Consider the following 16,429-nt stretch of genomic DNA (forward strand, 5'->3'; position numbering starts at 1 on the left):
TAACGATACATAGGGGTTTCCAAATGGACCCTTACAGGTCTGTAATACAGACCAGAGTTCATGGTCGGTCCTTGAAATGATAAAGTTTGAGAACCACCGGTATTGTAATTGTCTGCTATACAATTCAAATACTTCACGGTGGAGTCCACATACAGTAGCAGATCTGACAATGTGATACTGTAAAAAAAAAAACGTCCAGAGAAACGGTTCCAAATGTGATGGAACCGATTCCGGTTCCTCAATGTTGTTGCATTGCTGTACTAAACCGTGTCAGAATGAGTTGTGTATTTGTTGTATTACAGTACTATAACCGTGTCCCTGTCCTTTGTTGCTGTTTTAGCGGTGGCCCCTACATCTCCTAGCCTGAGATCTGAGGTGTTCAAGCCCTGCGTGGAAGACAAGGACCTGGCCTTCTGCCTCAATGAAGGGGAGTGCTCCATCATCCAGACTGTGGCTGGTGTACACAGGCACTGCAGGTGAGCGTGTGCGTGTGCATGTGTGTGTGCACGCGTGCGTGCGTGCGTGTGTGCACGTGCGTGTGTGTGCTTGCTCTTTCTTTGCTTGCTGTTACACCTCTGATCCATGGCGGCATCCGTTGTCATTGAACTTCTCTTGTTTTCGAAACAAACAACACAGTCTCTCTCTGTCTCTCTGTCTCTCTCTCTCTCTCTCTCTCTCTCTCTCATTCATATGTCTGCAGTGTATAGTGGTGCAGAGGTCATGTAATTTCACCCTCCGTACACTAGATGGTGACATGAACTTCATTGCTTATTATTATGTCAGGTAGATGTCCTATAATCCAGTACAACCACAGTGAAACTATTCATTCCACTTCTGTCTGTGTCTGTGTCTGTGTCTGTGTCTCTCTCTCTTTCACACTACACTGCTTCAGTGGCTCCAGAGACTGAGCCGTGCAGGTGTTGCTGGGCAGATTACTATAGTGTTCAGAACTCACACCAGTTTGGTGGCACTATATTGGCATTTGTCTGTCTGAACCTTTTCGGCCATCAGAAAAATGTCCTTGGTTTGTTGGACTCTGTGTGAAGTATTAAAGTGCTACGTATTTTTCATAAATTAGTGCCCTAGTACAGTGTCACACAATCGTAGTGAAAATAGCTGATCTACAAGCTCAAAGCGCGCCGTGATGCGCTGCACTTTGAGCTGGTAGATCGGCTATTTTAGCTCGTTTTACATTCGGATAGGAGTCGGACTATACTACACTGAACACAGATAACATGGCATATAGCCTACCGCAGATGCAGCCATTTTGGAAAAGAGTAGACGGATGTAGTTGGTCGCAGTGCTACTGTCCTTGTGACAGAAGTGGGAAGTGTGTATGTGAATCACCTTTGTGAACATCTATTCTAAATGGCTGCCATTAAGCGTACCTATCTGTCAACTTGTCATGGCAGTCATACAAGCTGCTGGAAACTAGTGAATATTACCGTTGTTGTTTGAAGTTGGTGTGTGTGTGTGTGTGTGTGTGTGTGTGTGTGTGTGTGTGTGTGTGTGTGTGTGTGTGTGTGTGTGTGTGTGTGTGTGTGTGTGTGTGTGTGTGTCTGTGTGTGTGTGTGTGTGTGTGTCTGTGTCTGTGTCTGTGTCTGTGTCTGTCGTGTGAGAACTGTAACAGTTAAAGTGCCAGTTTTATTGTTACTGTAGAAAAAAACATTATTCTTGTATTTTCAAATTATGACAGGCAATTCCTGCTGTCAAAATATGACCCCCCCAGTCAAAAAACTGCACTTTGTTTGAAATAGACACTCATGCTTTCTAAGGGGGTAACCACCTGTCAGTGGGGAGTGTTGGCTGGGAGGAGGAGTAGGACTAAGGCCCTATGGATTAGGTCTAGTAAAGATTTCTTGTTGTTGCCCAGGTCAACTAATGTCCCATGGGGTTCATTTGGTGACCATTTTCAATCAATGTCCACACCAGTGGCGAAAACGCAGACTTTCATATATCTTGAACCACCCACCAACCCACTCTTTCATTGCATCATCATCACTGATGACACCAGCATCCAACAGGCAGAGATGGGCAAAATACATTGAAAATGTATTTTGATACAAAATACAAATACTGGGTCAAAAAATGTATCTAAATACAAAATACATCTTCCATCCCAGCGAAATACAAATTACAAAATACAAAAAAAGTATTTCAAATACATGTATTTCAAATACTGCCCATCTCTGATGGGCAAAATACATTGAAAATGTATTTTGATACAAAATACAAATACTGGGTCAAAAAATGTATCTAAATACAAAATACATCTAATTTCTTCCATCCCAGCGAAATACAAATTACAAAATACAAAAAAGTATTTCAAATACGTATTTCAAATACATGTATTTCAAATACATGTATTTCAAATACTGCCCATCTCTGCCAACAGGTCAATGAGACATTGGGGCAGAATTGTCCCACAAGACCAGGCAGACTCACAAATCCCTCCTTCTGCCACCCCTGACCTTCATCATGGGGTTTAACCCATTCTGACCTGAGATCAGATTCATACGAGGTTTCCGCCGGACACACACTGGTCTGATGAACCCATTCTGACCTGAGATCAGATTCTAAAAATGTCAGTCGTTCTTCGATTTTTCAAAAATAGCAGACCTACAAGCTCGTATCGCGCCACTCGGTGGCGCGATATGAGCTTGTAGATCTGCTATTTTTAAATAGCTAAAGCATAACATGATGCTGACACCAAAATGGGTGCCCGGTCAGAATGGGTTAAGCCTCCAAAAGATTGACTCAGCTGCTCGCTTGTAACATGTCACTATAGTTCACCCGCTGGATGTGGCAGATGAGTGCGTCCTGGCACTGGCAGAGGGGAAAGCAAGCAAAATCCACTCTTGATTCCACCAAGACTCAGGCGAGGCCGAGGCGTGGACTTTCTGATAAATTCATAGTGCATGGTCCAGCCACCCCAAGACTTTCAGTTCTTTCTGCATGAGTAACGAGGAAAAGTTGCGACAGCCAGTTGAGGCTCAAGGTCTGGGGCAGGAGGCAGTATCCCGTCTGGCAAAATGTGAAACTGCTCTCATCGTGGAAGGAACAGCTCATAAACTTGTGGCATTTAGATGTAGAAGTGAGTCGATTGATCAATATCTAGATAACTTTGGTGAGTTCTTGTTTTAGCATATTTGAAGAATGATTGTTGATGTTGATGACACTGGCACAGGCAGGCATCGCCAGCTTGTAAATGTCAGGGACCTGGCAACCTCTCTTTGCCATCATATATAAAAGGTGCTGGGTCACAAGAGTGAGTTTTTTATTTTATCTTCATATTCATCATAATGATCGAGACAAACATTTAGCCTATCCAGCCTTTGTCAATTATAATAATAACACATTTTACATTATAAAAACAATAAAGCATCACAATAAAGCACTTAAGTAAACGTGGTCAATTCAACACAATACCAGAAACAGTGACAGAATGATTAATGATAAAAAGTTAGTAAAAAGTGAGTCTTTTAAAGTATTTTAAAAGCCAGTAAAGGCAAGTAGAAGATGCTTTTCTCTTTATCACCTCAGGTCACAAACAGAGTCACAAGTTATTAAAAGATCAGACAAGTCGCTGGGAGCCTTTCTGGGACATGCTCTAAATGTGATCACTCACTATCACTCGTCATTAGCTTCAAGCACTGCAGTCATTATATCCAAGTCAAGCGAGGACAAGTCAAAGCTTATTTATATAACAAGTTTGATACGACATGCCTACACTCAATATGCTTCAACATGAAAAGCAGGCAAAGTTCATATAGTACGTGCCACAATAGCTTGCGAAAAGGGATACATTTTCTGTGTGCAGAAAATATATTGCAGAATTGGACCATAATGACCAAAGGCACCAGACCCTGATTTAGAATATATTCTGTTTAATGAGGAGACCATTATCTGATGATCTGAGGTAGTGGTTCTCAAACCTTTTTGTGTTAAGGGCCCCCAAGTTATTAAAAAATATTCTGAAATCGTCTCAATTTCAAGCTCACAGCGGATCACACAATGTGAATTGTAGATCTGCTATTTGTTTCATCGCCAAAGTATGGAATAATTATGGTTACAGTGGTTGAAATGATTGTGATGCTATATCAACACATTTTGTTGGGGACCCCTAAGGTTCCCGGACCACACTTTGAGAACCACTGATCCAATTAAGGCATGTGTTGTGTGAGCATGTCAATAATGTAAGAAGGAGCTAAGCCATTTATATATTTAAAAACAATGTAAACAACACTTTTAAAATCAATTATTTGAGTCACTGAAGAGACATTGAAATGTGAGTGATCACTGATGTGTTCAAGGTTTTAGTTTTTTAGTTAATACTTATGAACTATGAATAAGGCTGGATTTATTCAACACCTGCTTTGTTAGTCCAAGTATGAACCATCAAAGAGGCTTTTGAAGATTCTGAATCTCTTCTGACTTATGCTGCACAATTGCAACTTTTGCTTCTGAAACTTCTGAGTCCAGTTCATGACCACAAAATTATCTATTAGAAACTCAACTCAACTTCACTTTAGTTTCACATGATCACTGATGTAAAATAGGGAGCAATGTTTAATGCAAGCTGCAGTTATATTTTAAACAAGAATACAACACCTGGATACAGGTACAGCAATTCCAGGATTTCCCCCTAAAGTCCTGAGACTTATTTCAATTGAGGTCCTCTCACAGTCAACAGATTAATACGTTAAAAATACACCACAATACAAAACACATGACCGTAATATACAGTAGGCCTATAAAAACAAAACAAATGTCAAATGACTCGATCTGCAGGAGAACCAATTCCAATAGACATGCCTTTGTCTGCTCCTTAAAAGACCTCAGCTTGGTTGTCAGTTTGACACTGATTATGAGGTCGTTCCACTGTGTGGCTCCTACGTATGTAAGTAAAGGGTCCTTTGCCCACTTTAGTATTAAAAGCATGATATAATACCGGCTCTGGTGAAATGGTTGTGTACTTTGTTTAACTGAGTTAAAACACGTCTTTAAAAATGGTGCACATGGGTTCCAAGGAAAGGTTCTGGCACTGCCCTTCCGAAGTGTGGAATTACGTCAATTTGTATAGTTACATTTATACATTCTCCATTTCCGGAGAATAGTTTGGAGGGTCGGAAGGAGTATGAACCACAATTTTAGTTATGCACATCTTCCAAAAAACAATCCAACAAAATTACATAGTGAACCTGAATAACCACACCAGGTCATTTTAGGGCCAAGTCAAGCATCTAAGGTTTAATGTTGAAAAATGTTGTCGCTTTATAACAAGTAAGACGCGCAAACGCGGGAAGCGAACGCAGCTCGTAAATGGCAATAACAACAATTAGAATAAATTACATACTTTTTTAAGGTTTTCTTTTTAAAGTTCTCTTTTTTGTGTTTTTTTAAGATTTTATTTTTAAGTTAAGTTTTTTGAAGTTAAGTGTTTTAAAAGTTTTTTTTTAAGTTAAGTTTTTTTAAAGTTAAGTTAAGGTGTGTGTGTGTGTGTGTGTGTGTGTGTGTGTGTGTGTGTGTGTGTGTGTGTGAGTGTGTGAGTGTGTGAGTGTGTGAGTGTGTGAGTGTGTGAGTGTGTGAGTGTGTGAGTGTGTGAGTGTGTGAGTGTGTGAGTGAGTGAGTGAGTGCGTGAGTGCGTGTGTTTTGTGTGATACAGCTGCGCCCTCTGGTGGCGGGCGGGTGTTGTAACAGCGGGACAGACAGACACACACACACACACGGACACACAGACATGATCTGCAGGGTCTCATAGTTAGTGCTCAGTGCGTTCGCAACTATAGCACCATTGGATTCCTTGAAACTGAAAATGTAGGTTTAGCAGATAAAATCAAAGTTTCAGCATATTTAGAGGCTGAGATATTACAAATCGTAAATTATATATCGTTTTCAAAAATGTATCGTTTTGCAAATCTTCAAACAAAATCCAACAAAGGTTTAAATCAAAGCATAAGGAACCTGACTACTTCCCTGCATTACAGAATGAAATTAACCACATAATTATCTGTATCCGCTGTGCGCTTGTGGAACAGTTTGAATTGGGGCTTCAGCAGAGCGAAGTTAATGGAATCGAAAGATCGAGGCTGTGCCCCTTGAGTCTTCTCCTTCTTATTATGTTTCTTATTATTGTTATTATATTATTACAGTGACTGCTACACTCACTCCAGGAAACACTGTAATTTTGTGTCAGCTACGAAGCCTGAAGGTTTCCAGCAACTTGTAAAGCACTCAGGGCTATAATTATTCTAGGATCTTCAACTACAGGAGTACTGCATGGTCTATATCTATACTAACCAGAGTGTAATTATGATGAAACCGAAAGGCTGCTATAAGTGACTCTAAACCTAGAGGGGCTGCCGGCCAATTTCTCTGCAGCCGAGTGGCTGTAATGTGAAGTGTTGATTACAGGTTTCAGGCTGATGTTATTGAAATAAGAAAAAGAAGACCCAGACAGTTACAGTAGGCTACAGTCGCGGGCTTACTGCTTGCTAAAGAACAAATTATTGATTTGCTCCATCTCTTCAAGGGAAAAGGCTCGCTCGACAGTCTGGAAGAGTTCAGGAATATACTGGGTGCAGATTTAGATAATACATAGAAAGGAATATAGAATCTGAACTCGGTGTGCAGATTTTATATTTGACACGGTATTCCTTTCTATGATTTCCTCCAAAGTCCAAACTCATTGTCTGCTTGGTGACATGTCGTCTCTGTCGGGTGAAGACCTCATTATGTCCAAAACTGTTACTTTTCAGGATTCAAATTCAAAAACGGAAAAAGCAGCAGATCCACATAAGCTCACAACGGGTACGCTTCGTGCTGCGTTTCGAGCTCGTCGGTCTGGTATGGATGCTTTTGTGTGACGCTGTAGTATGATCAAATAGGACGTTCATTTATTCGTTTATGTTTGAAACAGCCGTTTCTGCCTGTCATCAACAATATTATATTGTCACTGGTGGGCGCTTGTATGTTCCTTTTCAGGAAATATGGCTCCAGTTATTAGTCATGTCTCTCACGAGAAAGGCAGGAGACGGAGAGGAGGGCAAAACCCAGGCCAGCTGTGAGAAGGGCTATTAACCAATGTTTACCCCCCAAAATATGTGCCCGTTACTGGATTGAACTCTGATTGAACTCTGGTAGGCAACAGCAAAGTAATCACCAAATTGAGCAATGCTATAACAATACGTTATTGTAATTCAGTCATTTGGAACACAAAATGGAACCCCCCACTGGCACATTTCATTAAAAAAATGGCTTTTAGGTGATATTATTAGTTATGTTTCATAGCAGCTTTCCCTCTAGTGAAAATCTAATATCTACAGGTTATGCAAACCCAATTTTCTTCCAGTAGCCTACGGTATGTACTTGCAGTGTAAAATAACAACCAATCTCTTTGTTCAGAATGTCATCATTCAGCACAGTTTGAAACCATCTGACAGACAGGGGACGCTTAAGATTATTTTCAAAGTACAATGAAAGTACTTTGAACTGTCTATTGCTCACAGAGGGAATAGAAATTGTGCCCGCTTATAATGAGGACCAATTATATAAGGTGGAAAATGCGTGCAGTGCTCCTTTATGTACCATGAAATTCTTCCTGTGAAGCTGTTTCTAAAAGAAGTAAACAAAAACAAAGAACTCTGTCACTTATCTCATATAGGCTCATATGTGCATTTAACTAGGCTACTATACAGTGTATTAATTTATTGCTGTCGGATAGAAACAGGGGTGTTTAGCAATTAGGGAACAGGGACTGATTTAGCAATGGGTTCTCTGCACATTTTGGAAAAAACTTCCCTTCGCTAGGTGTTAGCGATGATAATGAAGGCTCTGTTCCATTCTGGTCAAACATAGTCAGGATTATGCATGATGCACATGAAACTGCTCTCAAGGTACACGACTAATTCCGCTAAATCCCTCTCTGACTGTGACTGACAGTTCTAGCTTCCAGTCTATTCATAATAGTGAACCAGAATATTATATAGAAAGTTATATTGAATTACAGGTGTTAGCCAGGTGTTTAGGATAATGTGATTATGCTCTGCAAGCATGCTGTACTTAGGAAGAACTAAAAAGGACACTTTCACAGCTTCCTGCTGTGTGTGTCGCGCACGTGCGCTGCAAGCGTGTTCACTCCCGCACATGCAAAAATGATGCGTTTATAGAGCAATTTGGTGCGGTTATAGAGCGTTTTTGTAATCATTTACTTAGTAGGAACACTGGTACTGTAACTGAGAAGAATCTATAGGTTCAAAGTATGGGTGACAACTAGGGCTGCGAATCTTTAGGTGTCCCACGATTTGATTTGATTCGATTCGATTCGATTCCGATTCTTGGGGTGACGATTCGATTCAAAAACGATCTTTTCGATTTTTCCGATTCTCGATTCCAAAAATATTTTTTTCCGATTCTAAAGCAGTTTTTTTATTTTTATTAAAAACAATTAAATAGAATTTTAACATGATCTACTCCAGTCTTCTGGCATGAAAGCAGAGTACATTTAGTAAAAAGCTTGTATAATAAGGTTTTATCAACTGAATGATTTAAACACACAAAGGTTAAATCCAAGAGTAAGATCATATTTTTTTTATATAATCTATATAATCAATTTGTTTTTATACTGATAGACTATTAGTTTGGTATGCAGATAGATAGATAGATAGATAGATAGTCAATTCATTTTGTGAATGGATGGACAGACAGTTCAGACAGAACATCGGACATAAGGCTACACCTCGGCGTGGTGGAAGGAGACGGTGGAGGGATCTTTGCTTTTTTTACGTTGCTCGTTATGCAGGCCAGTGAGGCCACTGACTAGCTCTGGTCCATAGCTCTAGTCTAATGCGTTGCATTTAGAGTTATGGACCTGAGCTAGCCACTGACTAATATATCCAGCCAGGTCGGTCATTCGCACACGCTTTTAGCGAGGTGCTAAGCAAGGGTTGTTTTGGTATATCAATTGTCAAGCCCTTTCTTATTGCCCACGCCCGCGCCGGATTCACGGTAAAACCCAAAGTATTTCCAAACTCTTGCTTTCAAAGACCGCGGAGGCGGTTGTATTTCTTTTCCCTCTTCCATTTTTAAGCAACACGAGCGAACAACAACACAGCGCACGCTGCTATTGCGGAAACGGAAATGGTGCTTTGCTTACTACGGCGGCCGAGAATGGGAAATAAATAAATAAATCGATTCTTGGAAAATGAGAATCGATTCTGAATCGGACGGCATTAGAATCGCGATTCTATCTCGAATCGATTTATTTTGACAGGCATAGTGACAACAACGTCAATAAGCCCATTCATGGCATGGTCACCGTCTTGATAAGAACATACTGGAAAATACATAGCTCAGCTGTGGGTGCCACATCCTACTACAAGTACAACATATCGCTACTTTCTTTAAAGATGGAGTGCCACAATTTTGTATGTATGTATTGTATGTATTTTTCCAGTTTTTCATGTGTCTATGAGGTGACAGTACTTCATTAGACACCCTGGAGTTGTTTTTATGTGCAATGGTGTATTAACTTTGTATTTAGGGTTTCTTCCTGGAGGATGAACCCTTGACAGTCAAACGGGCCAATGAAATAAACAGTAATATAGTGACACCACACTATCAGCCCCTCCCCTAACCCCTCCCCCTTTATCATACAACTACAGCTGTGGGTGTGGCTTTACCACACCCACCACCCATCACCACGACACCACCCACCAGGCAAACCAGGCATACTTAATGAACTGGTGGGTGTGTCCAAACTGTCCATATAAAAACATGATTTTAACAAATACTGTAAACTTTTTGGAAAAAGTTCTTCCCTCTATATATTGTAATAATTACCTGATGATCATGTTTTTAGGGTGGAAAACATTGTGGCACTCCATCTTTAAAAATCGTACCTGATTCGGTCCGACCATGATGTGTGCACTACTAGTAGAAAGTTTAGAAACCCATTCATTGTTTTTTTTTTATTGCTCCTCTCAAGCCGGTTGACTGCAGACACACAACTTCAGCAAGCCGGCTCCACTATGGAGGACTGAGGAGGAGGCCGCATGGTCCGAGTGCATGTCTTTTTTTTTTATGCTCAGAGGACTGGGGCTGCCTCGTTTGAGGCTTCTTCCACCCTTTTTTGAGTGGGTCAAAAGTGGCGCTGTTGTGCCAGAAACAGAGAGAGAGAGATAGTGTTGCACTGTTGCCTGCTAATTACAGAGAGAGAGAGAGAGAGAGAGAGAGAGAGAGAGGCAGGGGGGGCGAGGGAGGGGGGAGAGGGGAGTTGCAACACTCAGTTCACACGGGTGTGATTTTTTTTCTTTTTTCGTTCAGCCTCGCGGCTCATACAAGGTCATCAGCCCACGGGGTACTTGACCCCTGTGACCCCCCGTCTCCTACGTCCGTGTGTGTGTGTGTGTGTGTGTGTGTGTGTGTGTGTGTGTGTGTGTGTGTGTGTGTGTGTGTGTGTGTGTGTGTGTGTGTGTGTGTGTGTGTGTGTGTGTGTGTGTGTGTGTGTGTGTGTGTGTCTGTGTCTATACTTGAAGACAAACAAGAAATATTTGTTTCATGGTAGCAAATAAATCGCTGCTTGACAGATGTGCAATTTTTCTGCTATTTCCAATGCCGTCCTAAGACATTGATGTCCTCATAGTAATACAAACATGTGTGGGCATTGGTGCCTTTACAGAAAGAGGCTTTGTGAAGCTCAAGGCTGCTCTCGCCTCAGCATTGCCATAGCAACCTCTTACCTCATTAGTCTTGCAGCAGAAATGAAAAACCTGTTGACTCCTGCTACCGTGTCTGCTGTTCCAAAGTCTGTTCCAAAGTCCTCACAAGCATCTATTATTGCATTTGAGAGAATTCCTCAATGCAAATATAGCTCTGTGCGCAGTTCTGGTGGCCAAGTCATAGATTTAACATGTGGCGTATGTGCAAGTGTGCCGTTCACGCCTGTGCTTTCTGCCCGCGATACGTCACTGACTTCACCTCTGCGTTTTCAACCCAGCTTGGGTGGGTGTGCGAATACTGGCCATTCACATCGGGGCTTTGCTATGTGTACAAGCAGCAGTCGCTCAGTGTTGAAAGTGAAAGTGTGAAAGAGCCTCTCTACCGCGTCGAACAAGGGAAAGGCACCCAGCACGGACAAAACACGATCAGTGGCCAAAGACACATCGCGAGCGCCCACACAACCTGCCCAGCACAGACAAAACACGGTCAGTGGCCAAAGACACATCGCGAGCGCCCACACAACCTGCCCAGCACGGACAAAACACCGTCAGTGGCCAAAGACACATCGCTGAGTGCACCATAGGGGGGTGCAAGTGTTTGTTCTGGCATACATAAGAGTCCGACACCCTACCCAAACATAAACCTAACCTCAGGTTTTAACCTGCCACGTGTCAGTTGTAACCAGTCACGCATGTCGGGAGCAACGGTGTTGTCGGACCAATGCCTGTCGGACTGTTAGTATGTCTATCCAACGTATGTTCTAGTAGTAATGCAAACGCTTGTGTGTGTGTATGTGGCGTGCGTGTAGCTTGCTGCTATTTATGCTTGCTATTTACTGTATTGTATGTTGTTGACGTCTTCACATGCTTTGAAATGGTGTAACTTTCACCTACCGTACACGTGATCGATTAGCACCATAATTACAGTAATTCACTTTTAATGGTATGACTCACTGTAGCCATAAATAATGCATGTGGATATGTACATTTAATTGGCTCATCTAAAACAATGTTGACATAAGATATTAACCCATTTAGGCCTGACGTCGAAATTATCTCATGTCAAGGACCCAATGTAATTGGCCGCCGACGCCCACCTGAAAATATGTTGTTCCAGGGACCCCCCCCCCCCAGAAGCAAAGATTTGAGTTTAAAACTGAGACTCTGAAAGAATATATATTCAAAGATTTGAGGCGCATTTTCACGATCTTTCAAAAATAGCAGATCTACAAGTTCATAGCGCGGCACTCGGTGCCGCGCTATGAACTTGTAGATCTGCTATTTTTCAATAGCTAAAGTATAACGGAATGCTTAAAAACACCAAAAGGGGTTCCCGCCCCAAATGGGTTAAGGCTAATTAAATGAACATGTATAACGACCCCGTGTCGTATAACTGTTATGATGGCAGTTTCATCCAATAGTTAATGGAGCATGGTTCTCAAATGGGTCCTGGGGTGGGGTGGTGTGGGGGGGGGTCCCCAGATTCATTTTATTTTATATATAGCATCAATGTCAGTTTTCCCACTTTAACCCTTGTACGGGCACAATCTCTTTTCAGATGGGGTTCTGCAGCTAAACAGCTAGAGGTTAATGTAGCGGTCCTTGACATGAAAATGAACCCCCCCCCCCCCTGTATGGGTGTTAACCCATTCTGACCTGAGATCAGATTATATAAATGTCTTCTACATCCTGACAGTTTTCTGAAAAAGCTATGTTTCTATGTCAGTCGTTCTTCGATTTAAAAAAAATAGCAGACCTACAAGCTCGTATCGCGCCACTCGGTGGCGCGATATGAGCTTGTAGATCTGCTATTTTTCAATAGCTAAAGCATAACATGATGCTGACACCAAAATGGGTGCCCGTTCAGAATGGGTTAAATCGCCATCTGGAGGGGCAGTTTGGATTCCTTCCTTTCCTGGTAGGAATCTCCTACCTCCTCTGTGATGCTTCCTATAATTACTATAACTTATTATCTCCTCCGTGCAGTAATAGTAAGAGACTTGACACAAGAGGTCGACCTGTGGACTGACCTCTACTTGCAGTCGGAGTAAAAGGACAGCGGAGATAACACAGAGCAGAATAAGGACACGGGATGCCGCCAATCTGTTTCGGCTAATTCTTACCGTTCTGGGTAACAAAATTCAGCAACTCTTGCAGATCAATGGAGCCTCTTTAAAAAATGGAGGGGGGAAAATAGATAAGAAAAAGTCGTTTTGGCAACCTTAACCGGCCTCCGGGTTCATCTAATCCTCAATGGAAATTATCCGAGCATGACTGGACACAAAGTAGCTTTTTCGAAAGTTGAGACGTTTTCAAATTGAGAATTCACCATTTGTGAGAGCATGGCTCTGACCCCCACGAGGACATTCTTACGCTTATGCTTTAACTTTGAAGTAAGTGATTTATTTTGTTGAAACTTCAGAACGTAATAGATTCAATCTATTGCTGTAGAGTTCTCCCCATCGCTCTGCCTCTGAATGAACAGGTGGGGTTACCAATTTTATCCAATCAGGAGAGAACCCATACAACATGCAGGATAAACAAGTGAAATTGGAAGTGATGAAAGAAAGGAATGAGCAGCATATTGTTCCCGTTTATATAGTATAATTATTGCGACTGTAGGTCGCATTTACTATGTGAAAAGTTGCATTTCCCGTCAGTCCGTTAGTCCGTCATCCCCACGCCTTGACATATTGGTTGTTCAGTTTGACCCACCAGTTTTGGAGATATGGCTTATAGATGTCTTGCAGGAAACAGAGAGTTGAGAAAACAGGCTTGAAAGGTTCACTTCTGTGGTCTCTAACATTACACCTAGCTACATGTATTTCAGATATGTTCTAGTATGTGAAGAGTCTGACTGTGCTCAGAAAACCCATTTTGAAAAAAAAAGGAAAAAAAAGTTTTTCTTCTCTGGTGAAAAGCTGTAATTTGCGCGATAATGGCCATGAACCCTGGCCATGGCCATTAATCCTCGCCATACCTGTCTTTCATTGTGCATTTGTTGGTGAAAGTTGATCCCATAGCAAATGGACAGCACTCACCCAGCAGTCTGCCGTTACCCAGGCAGGATGTGTGTGCACGCGCGCTCTCTGCCCCAGCAGTGCGACCTCCACACTCTGACGGAGGAGACTGCCGACGAGCGGCGCCACCGTCTGGCCAAAGAACGCCAGCGGCGCCACCGCCAGAGTCTCACAGAGGACATAAATGGTCACCCATATCTTAGTCTGACATCATCAAACCCTCCACACTCAAGACACACTATATATGGCGTATAGTACTCTCTCCTGATTGGATGACATTTGTATCATACCCATTCATGCAACGGTTTGTATAGATGGCGTGCTATTTAGACTGATGCTAGGTTAATTTGTTTACCTGGCATCCTATGGATTATATCTGTTTTGCTATTATATTGTTTAGACCAGTGGTTCCCAAACCTTTTCAAGGTCCCCCAAATTGACATGTGTTAGCCCGCAGAACCCCATGTGAAAAGCTATGTCAGGGACCCCCATAATAGAAGCATTTTACAGCTCTATAGCAGTGATTGCTGCTAGAGCTGCTAGACTAAAGTTAATCCACGGTTACTACGTTTCTAGCGGGCTTCGTGTTAAAAAAGAGGAAAAAAAGGTAGACTAAGTGATTCTTCGATCAAAGCAAAACTTTTTTATGTGACAAGGTTAAAGCTTTATATTCTGATTGTAATCAATTTACACTTTAGACATTTAGCAGGCTCTCTTTATCCAGAGCGACTTACATTAAAGGAATGTGACAAAATGTATCCCGTCAATTAGCTGCCACGGCCCCTTTGATCCTTCTCCTCTCATTTCCCTCCCGACTGCAGGGAGCCATGCAGTCGTACAGTACGTATTAAATTGTCACCGTGCTGTCAGCGTGTGACAGGCTGCTCTAATCCACAGCCGTATCGCTCCAGTGCTCATCCATGCTGCTAGAGAAGTCATTCTTCAGCCTTAAAACCAGCCTCACCACCCCACCTATTGCTGTATGAAAGACAAGCTCATCAACGTGGGGTTCAGATAAATGTATACCTTGGGGCACAGAGGCGCAGTGGCCAGTGGGTATACAGTCACAGCTAGAAGGTCCCGGGTTCGATTCCCGCCGGGGATGCTGTGGACGCTGTGGGCATCAGCGCCCATACCCCAAGGTTGGGTTGGTGAAAGGGCCTTTCTGTGTATAGTTTGCATGGTCTCCCGGTGTCCTTTGGGTAGGTACCCTCACAAAACATTGAAAACAATCAAAAACATGCAGTTATCCTGATCTCTAAACTGCCTCCCCCTGGTCAGCTGCATGGGGCGCCTGATGGAGGGGAAAGGAACTGGTTGGAATAACGTGTTCCTTCCACGTGTTACGAAGTGACAGGTAGATAGTACTTGCATGTGAATGTCTTCCCTTCAGTGTGAGAGTGATGAGTTCCATGCCGGATCATCCCACTGTACATTCTGTGCCACCGTACTGTCCAGCCTCTCTCCATTCATTTATGCTTACTTTAGACATGGCTGGTTAATTTGGTGTTAATTTCTGCTTCCATGTGTCAGTTCTGTCAGCGAGCCTATTTTAAAATTGAGACTGCCTGTCACCAGACTGCACATGTCCATATTCAGAATATCTTGTGGTTCTCTGGAGGTAATTTTTAATAAGCTATTGGACGGACATGTTGTCACACACAGTGACTCTGACACTATGTTGTACAGCGGAAACACCCCAGTCCAGTCTACAATGAAACATTTCTCATGGTTTATTACAGGTGACTTGAGCCCAAACCCAAGTTCATGGTTGCTACCAGTGGTGGAAAAAGTAGGCTACTCAAAGTTTCAATGTAAAAGTACCAATACTGCAATATGGAACTCTTAAAATTCAAAATGTTATGTACTTGAGTAAAAATACAAAAGTCATTTTTGAAAATAGCAGATCTACAAGTACACAATGTGTTGCATCGCGACACATTGTGAGCTTGTAGATTTCAAATGGCCGAAATGTATACAGGGCTGAAGTGGTTACTGCATGATTTGTAATAATAATAATCAAAATCTACAAAGTAACTAACATTTTCAAATAAATGTAGTGGAGTAAAAGTACAATATTTACCTCTGAGATGTAGTGGAGTAGAAGTGAAAGTATTGGAAATTGGAAATACTCAAGTAAAGTGCAAATACTTAGTAAATGTAAATGTACTTAGTTACTTAACACCACTTGTTGCTACACAGTTCAATTCCGTTTTATTGCAGTGGCAACTAGTTTGTCTGGGGACCCTTTACATGAGCAGAGATCCAGCATTGTCCCACTCTGAACGCCGTGCCAACAACAAACTCCCCTTAAGCCTTAACTGGAAGAAATACCAGGCAGACCCATGGCTCTAGGGTGCGGCCATCTGCCTCGACCGTGTCGGGAAGTGGAAGAAATTGGAGACAGGCAGAAGGAGACAGATGCACTTATTGAATATCATGTTGTTATTGTCTTATTATTGTGCTGTGGTTTGGATATTAGGAGCTTATACAGTACGTAGGCACAAATCATTTGGCTGTGTTGTTTCATCTGTCTTCAGCTGTCATTTTTGCTGAACTAGAGTATGCACAATGGAGTGAGACTAAAAAACATATATGGCTGTTGATGCCTAGTATTGTGCTAGTGTCAAAAAGGTTGTACTGTAATCGTTGTAAAACCTTGTATGACTAAAACCGTTACTTTTCAGAAAA

General features: G+C 42.1%; 1 protein-coding gene across 1 annotated transcript in view; it reads left to right on the forward strand.

The window, feature by feature from the left end:
- Positions 1 to 16,429, forward strand: part of nrg3b (neuregulin 3b) — a gene marked incomplete at both ends in the record, with an annotated part of 279,986 nt that overhangs the window by 170,515 nt on the left and 93,042 nt on the right. Inside the window, one exon of the mRNA XM_083787447.1 lies at positions 341 to 476. Within this exon, the coding sequence (XP_083643573.1) occupies positions 341 to 476 (136 nt within the window). The remainder of the gene's footprint in view (positions 1 to 340; positions 477 to 16,429) is intronic.

Source organism: Protomyctophum parallelum, assembly GCF_964188405.1.
Source record: "Protomyctophum parallelum genome assembly, chromosome: 17".
NCBI classification, from domain to species: Eukaryota; Metazoa; Chordata; class Actinopteri; order Myctophiformes; family Myctophidae; genus Protomyctophum; species Protomyctophum parallelum.